The 19,654-nt window shown below is 44.2% G+C and overlaps 2 protein-coding genes across 6 annotated transcripts in view; one reads left to right on the top strand and one right to left on the bottom strand.

Annotated features, from left to right (window-relative positions):
* Positions 1–7,058, top strand: part of Nrg4 (neuregulin 4) — a 63,433-nt gene extending 56,375 nt beyond the window's left edge. Inside the window, exons 7-8 of one of the 4 annotated variants that reach the window (NM_032002.2) lie at positions 526–664; positions 5,872–7,058. The gene's annotated coding sequence lies outside the window, so the exon portion shown is untranslated. The other 3 variants (XM_017313706.2, XM_017313705.2, XM_017313704.2) reach the window with 3 other exon arrangements.
* On the bottom strand, positions 2,847–18,345 carry Fbxo22 (F-box protein 22). 2 transcript variants are annotated; one of them, NM_028049.2, is made up of 7 exons: positions 18,092–18,345; positions 17,789–17,927; positions 13,284–13,371; positions 12,282–12,377; positions 8,801–8,965; positions 6,093–6,258; positions 2,847–4,040 (listed from the first exon to the last, which is right to left on the bottom strand). In NM_028049.2, the coding sequence occupies exons 1-7, from the start codon at positions 18,226–18,228 to the stop codon at positions 3,623–3,625; spliced, it is 1,209 nt and encodes a 402-aa protein (NP_082325.2). In that variant the 5' UTR covers positions 18,229–18,345; the 3' UTR covers positions 2,847–3,622. The 2 variants fall into 2 exon arrangements, with proteins under 2 accessions (NP_082325.2, XP_006511522.1); XM_006511459.3 differs by lacking the exons at positions 17,789–17,927; positions 18,092–18,345 and adding an exon at positions 13,499–17,781.
* Between the last annotated feature and the right edge of the window lie 1,309 nt (positions 18,346–19,654).

The raw sequence follows: 19,654 nt of genomic DNA, 5'->3' as shown, positions 1-19,654 counted from the left end.
ATGCACAAAATTTTAATTTTTAATTATTCTGTTTAGATCTATTTTTTGATCCCTAAATATTTGGTAACACTCCACAAAATCATTGAAAAATTCATTATCCTGATTTCCCAAAAGTTGTATAGTTTTTTAAGCTACTATTGTTAAATTTTTGAGTTAATTTTCATAATGGTATTACTTAAGGTTCCAACTCCAGCATTTCTTGAAGATTGTCTCTTCCTTATTGAAAATAGTCTTGGTACTTTTGTCAAAAATTATTCATGATACAGATGTTGCTTATCTAAGGATTCCTGTTCCATCAGCTTAACCTGGTGCAAGAGTCACTCTGTTCTGCAACCAGATGACGTATCCTAGGTTAATATTCCAGATTGATTTGGCTATTCCAAGTCCCCTGAGATTGGATCTGAACTTTAGGGTGCATTTTTCTGTCCAGAAAATAAAAAACTGCACTGTGATGTGGTGGTTTGGATAGGGATTACAGTGACTCTGTAGATTGCTCTAGGTAGTGCTAACATTTAAATTTTCCAGCCCATCATCATGGATGTGTCCCATCATTTCTATGGCAGTCCCAGGATCTCACTCTTCTTGATGCTCTACTGTTTGATTGTTCATCGTTCACATACAGAAATGACGCTGGTTTCCTGTGTTGACCTTGCACCCTGCTACTGTAAGTAGTTAGTTTATTGGTTCTGAAAGTCTTTTGTGGAATCTTTACTTTTCTGGGTATAAGATCATATAATTTATGAACAGATAATTTTACTTCTTTCCAGCTTGATGCCTTTCCTTTTACTTGCTTAGTGGCTCTAGCCATGTTGCCTAGCAACAGTGCATCTGGCGCTTTCTCTACTTCTCCAGTGGGTGTGATTTCACTGTGGGCATTTTCATGGTGGCTTTTACGTTGAGGTAATTTCCCTCTACTTCTAATTCATTATTTTTAATAACAAAAGGATGGTTTTTACCAAATGTCTTTCCTTGACAACACGAATGTTGGATTGGGCAGTGGCTTGTATCTCTATCCCACAATTTCTTCATGCTGGGTTCATCTGTTCCTGTTTATACTTTTCTGATTCCAGCTTTTAGCTTTCTTCCTCATTGTCCCTCTCTGAAAGCTCCTGGTGAGGAGGTCTTTTGTTAGTCTTTTCTCTTAAGGGGTTGGGGTTTGTCTCTTCACATTTCCTTCCTTTTTGTAGACACAGATTCTGTCCTTTACCATGTTCCTGTGGGTGTACTGAAGTCTCTAGTAAGTTGTGCCAGCTTATGTTGCTTCTTTTTTGATTATCTGTGTTTGAACTCTCAAATGCATGCTATGGCATGTGTGCAGAGGTCAAAGGGCAACTTTCATTAGTCAGCTCTCTTCTTCCAGTGTGTGGGCGGTGGATATCAAACTTACCCTGTGTCTGGGGGGCAAGCACACCTTCATCTGTTGAGTCATCTTGCTGGTATTTATCTTTGAATAGAACTCATTTCTCTGTGCCTTTGTATGCCTGTTTGTTGGATGACCCAGGTGGCACTTCAGCAAAAATAAAGACAGACCTTTTAATATCTTAAAGCTTAGGCCTTAGCTAGGCAGACTTTCAATTAGTTCATGTAAGTTATCTCAACCATCTAGCCCCGTCCTATCACATGGCTAGCTATCCCTTCCAAACCCATAGTCACCTCTGTATCCTCTCTCCCCCTTTCTTTTTCCCAGAGTCCCTACCAGGAAGCCCCACCTTCCACTTCCTGTCCAGCCACTGGCTGCCAGCCTTTATTCTACAAAAAGCTACATTCCGGTCAGCAGCAGGACAACGCCTGATCCACCCCTTTGGCTCAGAAGAGGGCCACAAAATCTCCTTTAAGGAGGTTTTTAACATGATAATCTCAGAGACTCTTTTGGGCAGGTGAGGAAGGACAAGCATTCACACATAGAAAGCTGGTAATGGGCTGTTAAGAGGACAATACCTTCTATTCCAGCAGCATTCAGTTCTCTGCCACATTAAGCAATTAACGAAGGATTAGAACAGTGGCACACCTGAATTACACCGTGAATGCAGGCCGCCTGTACTTTTCTGTACAGGTAATGGTTCTGGATATCTATACCTCGGCTTCAAGGTTCCACTTCCACTTTCCTTGGATCAAGGGAGTGAAAATGCATTCTTGAGGCAACCCTTGTCTAACAAACCAGAGTCCCAGAAGCACTTTTCATTGTTCGTATACAGAGAAAGCAGCAATTGATAAGCCTTGTTGGTAGATCTAAGCCTTGCTTGAGATGACAGCTCAGTATGTGAGCATGCCTTCACTACTGTGCTCAAATCACTTTTTTTAAAAAAATGTGATTATTTTTTGCAGCTTCGTTAAGTATCAGCAGTTGGCATTTCTAGGCATTTGTTTTTTTGTGACAAACCAGCAATTACTTTTTTAATACCTGTATTTGATTTTATTTATAAAGTATCTATTGTCCTATTAGTACAAACCTTTGAACAATACAGAAATGTTACCTTGTAAGAACATCCTGCAACAAGTCCATGTTAACTTCTGCCTGTAACACAAGCTAGAAGCAGGCAGCCTGGGTCCACTGTGAGGGGCCAACAACACAGTGTAAAGAGACCCAGGATCCCTCTGTGATCCCCACCACAATGGAGTACTGACATCTCTGCAGTGTCCAAGGTGACCTGCCCATATTCCAAGCAATAAGAACAGAGCAAACAAAGGTCACGCCATTGTTGGGAAGGCAGGCATGAGTAAAGTGTGCAATGTAAACGTGGATACTGAGGGGCTGCTGCTTACACACCTCCCCCTCAGTCTGGGTTACTGTTAAGAGCCAGTTATATCCTTCATCCTCTTATCAACAGCAATAATTACAACACCAGTTGAGTGGGAAGTATGTTTTATTGGTGTACAAACAAAATATGGTGATGATTTTCAGAACTGTGTGATAAAGGCTGTTCCCTTGCAGTCTCTTTACTATGAAGAGGAAAAAGCTAACTCACAAAAAGAACGACTTTATACAGTAACAAAACAGACTGTTCATCAGAAAAGTAAAAAGTCAGTAATATTTGTTACAGCTTCTGCAAAACTTCTCAAACCAGTTCTTTAATTCTCCTTTCTTCTTTTTTTTAGGGGGGGTGTGTGGGGGTTTCGAGACAGGGTTTCTCTGTAGCCCTGGCTGTCCTGGAACTCACTCTATAGACCAGGCTGGCCTCCAACTCAGAAATCTGCCTGCCTCTGCCTCCCGAGTGCTGGGATTAAAGGTGCGCATCACCACGCCTGGCAATTTTCTCCTTTCTTAAGTCATGATTCTGCTAAAAGTTCATCAAGCACTATTTAAACCTCCACCTTCCTGGTGGCCCTCAACCTCGCAGGGCGCTTATGCAGTGGCTACAGAATCTGGGGCAGTTCAGCCCCGGCAGCTTTGCTTGCGCCTAACCACAGCCTCACTTCTTGACTTGTGTGCTTACAATGTTAATGCTGTCCTTCATCTATGTATTAAAAAAATCATCCCAAAGTGACCTCAGAGCGTCACCCAAAGCTACAAAACACACATAGCTAGTTTTGCTTAAAATATTTGGATCCCGAGTTTCCATTTTCCTAAAAAAGAGAAACCCCCAAAGTTACATGGTGTGAAAGGTGCTCTCAGCGAGGCGGCTCATTTAGAGGTTCCCAGGTGAACGAGAGCCATGATGGTTGTGTAGCTATGGAACAGGTCCTCTTCCTTTACCTCATTACATCTCCTCAGTATAAAGTTCCCAGTGACTATCCGGTCGCAGCCAATCTCCCCATTTCCAAAGAAGCCAAATAAGGGGACACTGGGAAAGAACTTTCTAAATGCATCAGCTTCAACATTCCCCTTGGCTCTGTAGTACTGAAAGCCTCGGCCAACGCATGCAAACATGAAGCCAATGGTGTTCTGTTCAGGGATGTTGGCTGCTTTGAGGCGCTGCATAGCAGCCTCGACGGTCTTGGCATCATTTACATCCTCAGTGAGGAGAACTGTGGCACTCTGGATTCGGTGCCCACTAAATGACAGTCCAACCACACCTGTGGCATCAATATCCAGAGGGTTCCTGGAAATAGAAACAGAAAACCATCAACACCTCCTGACTGACTAAGGGGAAAAGATCTGCTGCCTTTGGCAACCTAAGCTTTGGTCTGAGGTTTATCCCTCTCAGACAAGGAGTAAAATTAAACTGTTATTAAAAAACAGGGCAGATCAAAAAAGGCAAGCAGCTGCCCTTTTCAGGCACAAATACACTATACAAAAGCTCCTCCTGGATTAGTAGTTCCCAGTAACTCGCTATCTGACCATTCTAAACGGAACCTAGTAGGTAGGTGCACATAGACATGGCTTTGCAGTGGAGGTGTTGGCAAGCACTGTCACTGACTGACGTCCCACCCCTCGATACCTAGGCAAAGCATGCACCTTCCTCCACTTCAGCCCATCCACTGTTAAATTATGAAAAAGATATATTAAAAATGTAATCATGGAGGGTAATTTCAACTCTGCAGGTTTCAGCTTCCCTGCTGGTTTATTGCTTTGAGCCTGAAATTTGACTCATTTGAATTTTAAAGCTTCACAACTTGGGGTAGGGATAGCTGGAGAGGTGGCTCAGGGAAAGAGCAGCTCCTGCCCTTACAGAAGCTCCCATCTTGGTTCTGAGCACCTACATCAGGCGATTCCTAACCACCTGTGACTCCAGCTCCAGAGACTAGTAACCTCTCTGGTCTCTGCGGGCACCTGCACTCATGTGCTCAGTCTACACAGACAGCATTTGGATGGAGCGCTCAGGAGTCCTTTCTCTTGTCACCTGTGTGGCCAAGGATTGAACTGAGGTTGTCAGTTCTTGTGACAAGTGCTGCATCAGCCCTGTTAAGACTTTTTTTTAATGAATGGGACTTTTATCCTTACAAAAGAAAATGCATTAAGTTATAAAACTTATACTGACTACTCACTGGGAAGAAACATACACCTTAAGTCCCTATGACATTTATCAACAACTGACTCTATAGAATGGGCAAAGTTCTCTGGGGTAACAAGAAACAAAGCTATCAAGCATCACTGGGGCATATACATACACGCAAAATAAAATCTGGTATACATTTCCCAAAAACGAAGACCAAGGAATACTAGTAATATACCCATAAGCTGCTGCTCTCTGGGGGAAAAAGGTTAGAGATGCCACAGAGAGATCCTGCCTCCAATGCAAGTGGTTAGAGCCTGACAAGTTTTTCCATGAAGACCTGGCCCATGTAACAACTTTATAGTCTAACCAGGATAATTTGTGAACCACAGAGATGTCTTTAAGAGGCTGAAGTTTGCTTTAGACATAAGAACTCAATCTTCAAGTAATTGCTTAGAAAGATGAGCTTGCAGGGTCCAACTGTGGGACTTCTGCTCATTTGCTGCCCACCTCCTTGCAATCGTCCCTCCTGTGTGTACTCAGCATATGCAGAGATCTCAGCACCAGGCTAGTCTCAGCTCATTTAAGATGACTTCCACACAAGGGCCATGGAACACTGTTTACAACAAGGTGCCTCAACCTCACCTTAGAATTCCCCTTTCCCTTAAAAACTCAGTCTTCCTTATTTGTTTCTATGAAACCTCTACTGCCCAGTTACACTCAATTCTACTGAAGTAAAAGCCATGTGTATTAATTTATTTTAGCCTTACTCAAATGATTTCTTCATTTGCAGGAGCAACACAAGGACCAGAGCTCTAAAATATATCAACGGGTAATGCTAAAAGAGCCTGATTCTGACATTCTTAAAAAACAACAAATCCAAGTTTAGTTCTTTGCCTGCCAGCAGAATTATGTTTAGTGAGCATCTTGGCAACAGTAAAATGGAATGAATTGGTATATTATCAATTCCTTTTCTTTTGTATTTTTTTTGAGACAGGTCATCACTGGCCTGGAAGTCAGCAGTATAGATAAGGCTGGCCCTGAATTCAAGAGACTCACCTGTTTTTGCCTACTCAGAGTTACTGGAATTAAAGGCATAACAACACTATACTCTGCTTGATTCCTCTAATTTCTTTTTTAAAAACCTAAAAGTATTGAGGACCTGAAATCAAATATTTCTATTTACCCACGGGGGAAGAGCAAAGTACTCAGGCTTACTTCTCACAAGTAAGTGAAGACAAATTGTCCACCTGGCCTCCAGCCAAGATGATATTCATATCGCTGAAAGTGCTGACTACCCGATGCAGGTAATTACTGGCTCCCACCTTACAGCAGTTATAGCCAAAGACAAGGACCACACGAAGTTCAGGGTTGTCCAGAAGACCTGCAGAGAAGTGAGGGACAGAGACAGCCTTAAACAGCATGAACTGTTGCTCCTGTTGACTGGCACTCCCAGTGTGTTCTGCAGTGCTGAAGTGCTCAGTTCTCCGATTCTTAGAGCCTGAGATTACTCACTCAAGCCTTAGTTATGATTTTTCCATTAATAAAACCTATGGCTATTTGAATGTAATATGCCTCACATAAGCAAGGGCATTTTGCAGAGTGCTATACACAGACATGTTGAAGTGAATAACTGCAGTGCCAGCTCCACATCTTCATTCCTCGCACACCAGTGACCTCGAGCTTATCTTCTCAGATGTGGTCTTAAAGCAGCTTGCATCACTGGCAGGCAGCAGAGCTCCGAGAGCCAGTGGCCATCTCTCCCCAGAGCTTCCACTGAACCTCTGGTACTTTCTTTTCATTCATTGAGACCAGTCAGTGTTGAACAGGATAATCCCACTTAACTCAGCCACACGACTTCCAAAGCAGCCAGGCCACTCACTAAGCCAGAGTGAAGCAGGCCACAGGGGAAGGAGGCGGCGCCCTGCAGACCAAGAGTCCAGCACATCAACACCGAACTCCACACACGCCAGAGACCTCCAGTTTTAATTACCCAATGTTACCTCGCCCTGCACCCCAGCAGCCATCCAGAGTCCAGCTAAACTCTAATGGCAGAGCACCTGTAGAGACGACATGTGGCCCTCCTCTGCAGAGCCCACTTTCTGAGTGTCTCTCAACCCTGTGCGGAAACTGGTATTGAAAACCTCCTTTTAATAAACTCCGACTCTACTTTGCACTAGCTCATCCTGGAATTACTCTCTGTGCTGAAATCTAGGTTAGCTTTACCTGAAAGTCACAGTGTGGAGCAGTGTTTCCACCCCACTGCTTCTGACAAGATGATTCTAACAAATAACCCTTCAGACCCTGCTCCGCAGGTGCGCACAGTGGAAACGACAGCACCTCCTAGCACCCTACATCTCAAGCCAGCTCTCAAGGCTCCGCCTTCTTACAGACGAGCCTGGCACACTGAGAAAAGAACCTGTTGTTTTGTAGAACCAATTTTCTGAGAAGGAAAAAGTCTGTAGCAGCAAGAGTCAAGTCTATTTTAGAAACAAGATTGTTACTTCCAGGGAAATGACTACTTTGGGGCAATGACATGGCTATTCAGAAGAAGTCAGTGTGAAGAGACACTGAGACACAAACCCAATACGAGCCTTAGGTCTCCACACCTGCACCTGCCTGAGTAGCCTCCAAGCCTGAGCCCTTGCAGGCCACACCTGTTTTTGTTTTGTTTGTTTGTTTTTCTATTTTAAACAGTTACACTACAGGAGCAGGATGCCTGTACCTGTGCAACCCTCTTCCACACTGAGGCTATTTGCAGGGCTCCCAGCTTCAGCTCTTCCTCTCCTGTCTACACTGCTGGGAACAGCGGAGAAGCCATTCTCAACAGTATCCTTCCTGATGCATAAGCCCCATCTTTCCTTTGTCGTTACACCATTTTTCTATAGCTAGTCTTTTAGCTGGGACAAAGCTTCTTAACTTTTCCAAACCCATTTCCTTGTCTGTAAAGCAAAACTAGCTGCCCAGACTAGGTACAGGGCTCAAGAGGTGACTTACATATAAACAATGTGAAAGCAGAACACTAAAGGGATTAGAGAAGATTGGGAAGTGACAGTCTGAGGGCCGCTGTGTAACAGAGGCATATGTCTTCTGGCTAGCCCATCTACACATAGATGTGGAGTTTGCACTAAGAAACTTTTATGAGCAGTGGTACTTTAAGCCCAACCATGCCCTCTGCAGGTGTGGATGATGAAGAGCTTTCACACTGCCTTGCGCCTTGCTGATTCCTGACCTACTGCAATCACGCTTGCTTCCTCAAACTCTGGTGTAATCTTAACTGTATACCAACTTCATGACTATCTCTACTTTTTCTTCTAAAAACTTTTATAATAAATAGTTACTAGAAATTTTTTAAGAGCTTAAGTTTTTCAGCTTTAAATAACAAAATTAAGACAAAATTATCAATAATCACTTACTGAAGATCAAGAACTCTTTTGAAATTCAATTACAATTGAATGCATGCATGCATGCTTGGACCTTACCTCACAAGTGTCTATATTCTAGTTCCAGGGAATCTGATGTCCTTTTCTGCTCTCCATGGGCAGCAGACACACATATGCTACATACACTTACATACATGCAAACAAAACACTCATACAAGCTTATTGGCAGAATATTTAGAAAAATGTTCATCTCTAGTCATCTAGGATTTCATAGCAAATAAAATAACTAGAAACCAATTCTACCCCTCATCCACAGCCTTGTCAACAGCAGCCTAGCTGGCCAGAACTAAAACAGAGTAAGGTAATCAACAAAATGAGCAAGTAATAGTAATTAACAATGTCAGTGTAGGCATGCACTTTTAAACCCAGCACTCAGGGCGCAGAGGCAGGAGGATCTCTGAGTGAGTTTAAGGATAGCCAGAACTACATAGTAAGATCCTGTCTCAAACCAAACAAATCAACCTGTAAATAACAGTAACTTACCTACTTCAGTAAGCTGGTGTCTTTCGAGTGTTAAATTCTTGGAGTCCTTAATAAAATGAAAGGGTTGAATTTTTATTCCTTCAATTTGAGGGAATAATAAAGCAAAACCAGATTCTCCAATTTCTATTTCCTGAGGTCGATTGCTACCTGATCCCATTGGAGTCACTAGGGAGAAAAAGAGAGTTTCATGAGGACATCTCATAGAAACTACACTTAGTAAGAGACATCATCAGCCCATTATATCCTCCCAACCGCAGGGCAGGCCATCAAACAGCTTCTCCTAGAGAAAGAGCTCGCTGGCAATGTTAGGGTGGCAATGCCTGCAGCACACTTTCAAGTGTGTTCAGAAAGGAATCTTTACAAACTGAGCAGCTGTGGAGTCCAGATGAAAGGGAAGTTCATCAGAAGTGCTGTTCTTCAGAGGCCCTCGTTTCAGTTCCAAGTCTAACTCTAGTCCCAGGAGATCCGCTACCCTCTTATGGTGTCCATGAGCACCAGGCATGCATGAAGTGCACAGAGATACATGCAGGCAAGATGCCATAAATCTTTTTAAGTGTTAAGTTTCTATAAAAAACTCAAACCAGGTTGTGGTGGGGGATATTCAAAGGAAAAAAAAATGCAGAAGACAAATCCCATATACTGTGAGCTTAAAACATGAAAGAAAAATGCAAGTTTCTGATAAGGCTTGTGATGGTGTCTTGGTGGTTAACCTGACAGATTTAGAACCACCATCGACTCTGGGCACTCTGTGAGGGACCTAGATTAGGTTGGGAATAAGAGAGACCTTGCACTTGGGCAGCACCACCCCAGAGCCTGGAGTCCTACAGCCAAGCTGGAGCAGTCACACTGGGCTCCTTCAATAAGGACAGTGTGACCGGCCTTCTCAAGCCTCTCACATGACTCTCTACAAGGATGCACCCTTGTAGAGAGAACTAAGCAAGTTCCCCACCCAGACAGCATCTGCCAAGTATTCTGTTGCAACAGCAAATGAGCTACTCTGCTACAAAGCCTAGGAGGGAAACCTAAACAGTGTCTAACTGTGTGAGAAGATGCAGGGCGGTCCAAATTAAAACTACAGCAGAGTAAGCCAGCCACATCACAAGTCAATATACAAGTACCTAGTAAGCACACAAAAGGTATTCAAAGCAGCTGGTCATTAGAGAGATTCCAAGGAAATACTCAAAGGACTATCTACCTACACACATACTAGCCAGGCTATTGCCACAAGCTGTGATCCGAGTAGCAAGGATTTGCAGCAACTGCAACCCTCAGACTCTGCTCACTGAGTACACCGTGGCAGAAATTTGCAAAACTAGCAGTTTCTTTTTGAGTTAAATATACATCAGTGCTAAAAACGAGCAAGTTCACTTCTTAAGTTTCAGAGAAACTTACACAAAAGCAACATCGTCATTCACGATACCTAGGACCAGAAACCCAGTCCATGAAAAGCAGAATAGGAAATAAGTCTTGTCCCTTATATCACAGAAAATGCTTCAAATGGAGGGCTGGGGACAGGGATCAGTTTGGTTAAGTGTCTGCTGTATAGGCATGAAGACCAGAGTCTGGAAGTCTCCCCACACCTAACCCCAAACAAGCAAGGGTCTAGAGGAAGCAGAAAAAAGAAACCTAGCTAGAACAGCAAGCCCAAGTTCAGTGAAAGGCCCTGTATCAAAAGAACTGAAGAAGATGCCTGACAACCTCTGACCTCACGCATGCACTTAGACAGACAGACAGACAGACAGAACATAAATGAATCTCAAAACCACATTTATGTTGAGTGAAAGAGCTAAAAGACAAAATGGGCAACCATTCTGGAACTGACAGGCAAGACTAACCGCACAAGTCAGAAGAGGAGTTCTGGGACATTGTCAGGAAAGAATAAAGAAACTACTAAGGTTCAAAGATGGAGTAACACCATGACCAAAGCAACTTTTATAAAAGGAAGCATTTAACTGGGGGCTTGTTTATAGTTTCAGAGGCTTAGTCTATCATCATGGCTGGGAGCACAGAGGCGGACAGGCATGGTGCTGGAGGAGTAGCTGTGAACTACACCCAGACCCACCAGCATTGAGGGAGACTGGGCTAGGCATGGGCTTTTGAAACCTAAAAGCCCATCCATCCTCAATGACAAACTTCCTCCAACAAGGCCACACCTTGTAATCCTTTCAAACAGTTCCTCTCCCAGGAGACCAGGCATTCCGAGAGGCTATGGGGCCTTTCTTATTTAAATCAACACAACCAGCAAAGAGGAAAGGAAAGCTCCCAGCAAACAGCAGAGGCCACACCCTGGTTGGAGCAGAGGGTGATATTTAGCCCTTAGCATAAGATCATGAGGACTTAAAGCAACACAAAAATCAAAGCTGCTTCAGGACAGGGCAGCAACAAAGAGAAAGCTGCAACTGCTACCCACTCACAGGGGACTCAGGCCTGCCACCGGAGGCTGGCCCTTTCTTTCCTGCCCCTGTTCCTGAAACAGAAAACTTAAAAAGGAGGAACTTGACTGTGTCTAGGAAAGCAACAGTGGATGTAAGGACAGACTAAGATGTGAGGAATGAGAGCTACTTAATCAGTAATGATAGAAAGGCTTCTAGCCACTTGATGCCATTCAGACTGGAGGAAACCACTGCACAGCCACTGACTGCTTTATTAGCGTGTGAGCAGCTACAACAGCTCCTATTCATCTGCAAACACCTGGAGCCCTTTGTGTCACTGCACAAGACTAGGACATGCAAAAATGTTTCAGGACACTTGTGTGGGGACCCAGGGGTGGCGAGGGTCTTCAGGCTTGTGCAGCAGGCACTTCACCAAGCTCTGTTTAGAGCTCCAGAAAATAGCAATCGCTAACTAACATCTTCTTGCTGCATGGTTTGTTCTAAATGCCACAGAAGTGTTACGTCACTACATCTTCATAGTCCTCCAAAGACACAATTCACTGATGAAGAAACTGAAGCTGTCCAAAGTAACACAGGCGCACTAAGTAGTACGTACAGCTGGAATCCTAACCCGCATGCCTTAACCACTGCACCATGGCTAAATCAACAGGAAACAATACAAACACTAACAGCAGACATGTGCCATGTTGGCAACATGCAGAGAAACAAGCCTTGAGATAAGGCCCACAAACCTGCCACTCTCAGTCGCTCCCACCTGCAAGAAACAAGAGTGGGAGAGCTGAGCAGACTGGACTGGCTGCAGGTCTTTCCTAATCTGGGGGAGGTAGAATGAGAGCCTTCCTCCCTGTGATTGGCTGAGAAGACAGAGATTACACTTTGCTCTTAGGCTGCCTGGAGAACTGAACTATGACCCTCATCGACTTGAGAGATTTTAAGTACAAGGTAACAAACACCACTGCAAGGATGACTAAGGCTATTGTTTCAGATGATCGGAAATGCAAAGGTACTTCTCAGCTATAAATACTTCACCAGTCTTTGGGACCCTACATCAAACCAAGACAAGAAAAGAACTGTTAAGTTTCTCTCACCCACAATTCCCGGGGTCACAATCCCAAGGACTTGGCACTGCTTGGGGAAAAGCTTCTCCAGGGCACATGCTGTCTCCATAGTAGTTCTCTTCCTCGCTGTAACAATACAGTTGAACAACTGTTAAATACTATGCAGCTTCTATGTCAAATTTGACAATGTTAAAAAAACCAAAACTATATTTAACAATAAAACAGGCTATGAGGCTGGTGATGTAGGTCAGTTGGTAGAATGCATGCCAGAAGCCCCAGGTTCAATCATCAGCCATAGCACTGCATAAACCCTGAGCAGGCGCACGCTGCAATCCTAGCACTGTAAGGTGGAAGCAGGATGATCAGGAGTTCAGGGGCATCCCTGGCTATACAGTGAGTGAGTTTTGATGCCAGCCTGGGCTACATGTGACCTTGTCTCAAAGAAAAAACAATGAATGGATGGATGGGTGGATGGGTAAGAGTTTTCTCCATTTTAATGCCTCTTTTTTTCAAACTCTAGCATAAGCTCTGGCTTAGCACTGAGTTTGAGAGGTGCTATATTCTGGACCTCTCCATCCACCTGATCTCACAACATGACTACTACTTGATTCCCGTCATTTAGATTCAAGTCAGACAAGGTCCAAATCAAAGTCTGGGCTGCAGGGTCCATCTTGGATTCTTGGTTCGTATTTCCCCTTAGCAGGCCAAGAGTAAATAGCTTTGGTAATAAAACCTCGCAGTACTACTGTATACATGAGCAGGCTTGGATAACCAAAGGCAGGCTCTTATTTTAATAAAGAGAAGTATACCTGGAGGATTAAAGTATTTCAAAACAAGAAAAAACATCTTTTTGAAAAGCCTCATTCCATCCATCCATCTGTACAATGAGGTTAGACATCAGTCTGCAGCAGACACAGGCATTCGTATAGGAGCAGTGCCCAAGTCTCAGAAGGCTTGCTCTTAGGACGAGGACAATGACAAAAACAGAAATAAACAACAGCAAAAACACCCAACTCTTGTCTCCATAGCTACCTCTTTTATGGCCACGACACTCTTCCAGGCTGATGAAAGTTTCAGAATCTGCCATGTAGAGAACTGTCTGTGGTAAGATTCGAACATTCTGCAAAGAAAAAAAAGAATGGGATCCTGTGAGTCAGTGCTTGCTTCTGTGTTCCCAGGCATCCCAGTCCAAGGTCACCGGACGCCCTCCCCCCCCCCCCAGGCCCTCCCCCCACCTCACAGCTCACCTGTTGCTCCAACTCTTATCAGCTTGAGTTCATTTTCACAAAGCTCACTGATCTTTTAGAGCAGAGGTCACAGTAAGAAGATTCTTGTCAGAGGGGGCTGCACCCCTCATGGGGCCTTCCATGCCAGCCCCTCAGTTCAGTATTTCAGACCTGCTCACACTGGTACAAACAAGTTCCCTTGCTGCTAGGCACTGCAGAGCAAACCTCTCACCTTGTGTATCTGTACCTCCATGCGGCATCCTTTACAGCCCTGCCTGCTTGTGTAGTCTCAACTCTGAGCAGAGCCTCCTCAGACTGCTGGCTTTCCTAAGCCTCACATGGCAGACAGGTCTCAAAGGCTGAACTAAATGAAAGTGTTTCCTCCAGGAATGGAGTGAAGAGCAGCACAACATCACTGCCTGGTAACCAGGGGAGATGCAGACAGTTTCAGAGAGGGTCATGATAAACTCATGAAACGCACTGAACAGTACACCCTGCAGGGTGGGGTGGTAAGACCTTGATTTCACCTGTCATTTCTAGAAAATCTAACTAGTTGCCACAATTTAAAATTCCACAGGACTTTTCCAATCCTTTTGATAAAATAACAGCAACACTCAGACTGCTTGCCTTTCAGCTACAGCTATGCAGACCTGCCAATACCTACAGCCACTAGACCTTCTTGGGCTTCTTTCTGACACTGAGTTATTTCTGTCTGTAATGCCTGCTGATCCAAGGAGTCAGGGCCTGGTCCTGCCTCTGCCATCAACAGAAGGTAACTTTCACAAAGCAGGTATTTAGTTTCTTGAGCTTCCTACATTTAAACAAACACAAGCTTCATCTCTAATTCTCACTGGGAACTGACTACGAAAAGCCTCAAAATGAGACATTCACTGTAGCATAAGGCAGCTAGGACAATACTATTCAAAGTTACAAATGACAAGCTGTCTTTAAAAAGTTCAAAATATTTCTAATAGGAAGTTAAGCAACTTTCCTTGTATCTATTAAAATACTCAGTCCACAATTGGTCTGGAAAACACAGAGAAAACAGCATAGATGACTTAGTCGCCATGTTTCTGTCTCACCATGAGTTTAATTTTTTAAAAGCTATTTGAACTTTCATAGTGATATTACAAGAGTCCTTAATATCCATTGAAAATATATAGCCTTATACCATAAGTAACATGTTATATGCATTATCTTTTTGCCATTTAATCCTTTTAAGAACCCTTTAAGGGTACAAGGGAATTATTGTTCTTTTTCAATTTGTGGAAAAAGAACTCACGGCTTGGAGAGGTCAAAGCCACATTGCTAGCTTGAGCAAAAATTTGCGTTAACATCTAAGACTCTCTGTCTATAACAGCCACTACCACATGTAGAATAATGCCTACTGCAGTAAAAAGATGAAAACGACAGGACATGTAAAAGAGCATTTAAAAAACTAATCACATGGATTCTTTTCCCCACAGAAAACTTTAACATCCTAGCTTATTTATGACGCTTCCTTTGTATTAATCTAGACTATCCTAATATAACTTAATAATCTATTTCTCAAATTTATCAATGTTTAAAAAATTCTTATTTTATGTGTATATGTCTAAGTGTACGTCGTGAGTGTGTGTGTGTGTGTGTGTGTGTGTGTGTGTGTGTGTGCCCTCAGAAACCAGCTGTAGCTGTAGGCAGCTGTGACCCCTGATGCTGGGAATGACCTTGGATCCTCTGGAAGAGAAGCCAACTATCGGTCACCACGGAGCCATTTCTCCAGCCCCTTTATCAAGATTTTCTTATCATTGAAGGTACTTTGTGATTTATAATTTAATGATTTATTTTACCAAACTGCAGATTTAAGCTTCCTCACTGTACATGATGCTCCAATAAGGACTGTGGGTTTTGATCAATGTATCAGAGAGAAACAGTAATCCAACAGACAAGCGAGATGCTAGCCAGCTGTCTGGGTGTGAGTCCAAGAGTCCAAAAGAGCAAAGAAGAAAACCCACACAAGACAGCATGGAAAAAAGACACCACACTCAGGGCTAGCACACTAAAAATAAGAACCAGGGTTTGGAGAGATGGCTCAGCATTTCGGAGGACTGCTGCTCTTTCAGAGGACAAAGTTCATATAGATCACAATCAGCTCTAAGGGATTCAATGCATTCTTCTGGCCTCCACGGGCATGTGCACACGTATACATATTGAGATACACGACAGGCAGACAGGCAGGCAGGCAGGCAGGCAGGCAGGCAGGCAGACAAACAGACACACAGAGAGAGGAGGGGGAAGCACGAGTGCGCCAGGTTTCCAGACCCCTGGGAGCTCTCAGAGACTGAGCCACCAACCAAGGAACATACATGGCTGGACATACACAGCAGACTGCATGCAGCTCAGTCTCCAAGGCTAGCTAGTCTGGCCTCAGTGGGAGAGGAAATACCTAATCTGGCAGAGACTTGATGGTATTTGGGGTGGGGGTTGGGGGAGGTATGTATGGAGGGGCCCCCTCTCAGAGGAGAAGGGGTGGGTGGGAGGAACTCTGAGCCAAGTTTCTCACTGACGATAAGGGAGGTGTAAATATGAACATAGAGGAAGTGGATGTACCTAAGGCAACTCATGTGTCCCCATGCACTGACAGAGATACAGCTCCAGACACACATAAAGTCATCACCTCTCTCTTCATCCAATGAGTCAAATGCAGCTATTTTTTTTTAAAATGGGGGAGGGGCCGAATCTATGCTATATTTACAAACTTTTTTGTCTTTATTTCCTAATATAGTCTACATTTATACCTTATATGAGGTATAAATAATCTAGAAATTTGAATTTAAATAAGGGTGGGCAATATAGGTTAACAGAATACTATACCACTTTATAAGGAACTTGAGCAGCTGTGGAATTCAATATGGTGCATCGACTACCCTGACAATACCAAAGAACAATTGCATATGCATATACATACACACATATTCCTGTCTAGGCTAGAGGAAGCAAACCCTTAAAACAGTGAGTAGACTTACACAGTACTGACCTTAGAGTCTAAATTAAATACCATTCTCCACTAAAAGAAACCAAGACTATTAGTGAAACTACTAAGTTCTTGAATGAAGCAGGTGAAATACAAGCTGAAGACAACTGGTGCCAAAAGAAAGGTCATCCCTAAGAGACAATAAAACTGGCTTGAGTGCTCACTAGCCACACAAAGACTGTGTGAGTACCAAGGAGAGTCTAACAGTAACAGGTACAGCTCTACACAAGAGACCAAGCGTATGTATGAGTGCTGTGTGAACAAAGTGGAAGAGAATGAAAAGTAAGTTTCAAAGCTTCTCTACAGACAAATACTTATTAACTGCAACAGGACAGAAAATTTAAAGGCAGAAGTTTCTGGCAGACACCTCTTAAATCAAGGAATTTAAGGTAATGGGATAAAAAAATCTAATAAATCCCAGTCACACTCAACTTGTGCCTTGAATTTTCTTAAGTGTTGGGGCTGGTACAGAAAGTCAGGTTGGAGAAACATACAAACCAAAGGAGCGCGCCTTTCAGTTACTCATTGGGAACAGAATCAAATCCTTCTGCTCTTAAGAAAAGCACTGGGGCACTTTGGCTCCCACACCAAACATTAATCAAGAGAGTGGCCTACAGATTTGTCCACGGGTCAATCTTTGGCAGGCACTTAACTTGAGTTCCCTCTTTCTGGATCAAGTTGAAAACCAAACTCAACACCAAAAGAATCGACACATACATCAATGATAACTTCCCAATGTGGAGACTATATTGTGGTTAAGTAGAACATTCCTATTTGCCTATTATACATACTAAGCGATAATAGGGCATCAAATTGGCAATTTCCTCACGAGGGCCCCTGCCACTCAGTGAGATACTGGAGATTCACTATCTATCAGCTCTATAATCTGTCTTCACCTCCCTGAACACTGACTCTCCTGGATCCAGGGACAAAAATGAGAAAAGGAATGTGGTTTACGTATTTAGGTAGAAGTTTTAGTTCTTCCGGTTCTAGTGTGAGACCCTGGGCAAGCGATACCCAACACCTTCATTGCAAAATTGAGGCAAGTTAAGGAAGGCTCTGTACGGCCTTGTAATAGTGGACACCTGGATACTTCAATTGCCCAACATCTAATAATGACTAAACCGCAGTACGCCCCTACAAAACCTGACGTTTACTACAAAAGCCAGAATACGAGCATAGGTTCTCCGAGTTAACGAAAGCAAGGATATGTATCACAATCTTGATTTTTTAAAAAGTTCTCCAAGATGGCCCACCAGTCCTGCAAGTGACTGTCCAACGCATAACTCCATACTTGCCTCAAGCGCCTCAGCTACCACGCGCACCAAGCAATGTCCCTCCAGGTGGCCCGCTTCAGCCACACCCGCGGAGATCCAGGTCACGCTGCGATGGGTCCGCAGCACTCTGCGTACACACTCCCTCCACAGGCGGCATACTCTGGGGATGCAAAAGCACAAAGGGTTGCCGCCGGGCGGCCGGTTCCCACCGTCAGCAGCCTCGCAGCGCCAGCTAAGCACTAGGAAACCCGGGCAGAGGTCCCGGCAGAGGCGACCCCGCCACCCTCCGGGACGAAGGTCTCCTCCCGCCCCATTCGCCCTCACCCGGCTACCCGAAGCAGCGCTTTGGCCGGCAGGAAGGTAAACACACGCTCCACCACCTCCGCAAGGTTACTCAGCACGTAGGTGCTTCGCGGATCTGTGGAGGAGGAGACGCCGCCACCGCCGCCTGCCGGCTCCATTCCTCGCCTACCGGCCCGAAGGCCCTACAGAGTCTCAGGGGTACCGGAGCGGCCGGCGCACCACCTACAACCCGAGCTCCCTGAGCAGGCGCGCGCCACTTCCGGTGGGCCGCTTCCGGTACTGGACACGCCGCTGCGGCGGTGCACCGGCCTGCACAGTTCCGCCCGGAAGGGACCGGAGGCAGCCTGGCGTTTAAGCCGGCTGCAAACACTATTTGGTCAATCTGGTTAACTCGTTAGGTCTTAAGTTTTAAGCGAGTAGACATAAATAGCACTCGCCATTCTTTGGCACTATTAATTGCTACAGAAAGCACATGCCAAACCAGATAGATATTTTCACACAGGAGCCATTATTCTTTGGCTCCTGCTGGCTCTTCCCTGCAGGGCTACATACAGAATCACAGGGGATGAAGCCCAACACCATACATTCCCGAACCACAAATGAAAGAACAGTAGAGGCTGCTTCATTTCAACTGAATAGGTTGTCTCCTGACTGAGGGGCACTTTGTCCCCAGCTACTTGGCCTGACCTGGTGCTTCTTGTTTTGGCTTCTAGATCTTTTACACTGTGATAACCCATTAGAACATTTTGAGCTGGACAAGATGATGCATGTTTGCATCTAGCAAGCTGGAGGCAGGAGGGTCAAAAGCCGAAAACAATCTAGACCCTACTGCAAAATATGTAAGATAACACAAAAAAACATGAACAAGCCCTCAACAAGCAGCAGCCACTTTACTCTGGAAACCTTAAGACTTAAGTAGCAAACATGGACGCATCATACAGTCTCCAAAACACCACGATACACTGGGAATGTGTGAAAACTTCAATGCTTCCCGTTAATAAAAAACCCCAGCAGCTCTGGGCTCTCCAGGAGCCCTAAATCCTACTTCTAGAACTTCCAAACTGCTCTGTGGCTCCACTCTTCTCACCAGGCACTGGTTGGGGTGGGGGTGGGGTGCGGGAACATGTTATGACGACTAGGGAATGAACACCAAGGGTCAGTATGTTTAAGAGGAGGACTTCTGAACATTTCCTCAGCTAAGGCAACCTTCAGAAAAAACAACTGTTTCTGAATGAAGTAGGGAGGCTGTACATGGAGACATAACATTCAAACCAAACATGAAACTGGCACAGGAATTTCAGTCAAGGAAAGAAAAGGCTTTCCTTCTGCTGAGATTCTGATGAGATCTACAGATAGTGGTGTGTATAGAGGCCTTGAGTGTACAAGAGGAACTGTGCTAATAGTACCCTAAGAACATTAGAGACATTAATTAAAACAGCACTAGAAACCCACATGTATTTGAATTTAAAGAACGCAGTAAGGGAATGGTTAAAGAAAAACTGAATACACTATGTGTGTACACACCAATTCTAGGTTCCCTATCCCTCTCAGTATCTTCATCTCCACTTCTGAAACCTCCCCACA

The sequence above is a fragment of the Mus musculus genome, chromosome 9 (assembly GCF_000001635.26).
Source record: "Mus musculus strain C57BL/6J chromosome 9, GRCm38.p6 C57BL/6J".
Classification (NCBI taxonomy): Eukaryota; Metazoa; Chordata; class Mammalia; order Rodentia; family Muridae; genus Mus; species Mus musculus.
Note: the sequence above shows the minus strand (reverse complement) of the source record. Positions and strands in the feature narration are given on the sequence as shown.

Excerpts from the sequence above, each read along its gene's own strand:
- Fbxo22 (NM_028049.2), bottom strand. The coding sequence starts at position 18,228 with ATGGAGCCGGCAGGCGGCGGTGGCGGCGTCTCCTCCTCCACAGATCCG. Across the intron at positions 13,372-17,788 it reads TGGTAGCTGAGGCGCTTGAG|AATGTTCGAATCTTACCACA; the intron begins GCAAGTATGGAG and ends TTTTCTTTGCAG. Across the intron at positions 4,041-6,092 it reads TCTTCACTTACTTGTGAGAA|GAACCCTCTGGATATTGATG; the intron begins GTAAGCCTGAGT and ends TTCTATTTCCAG.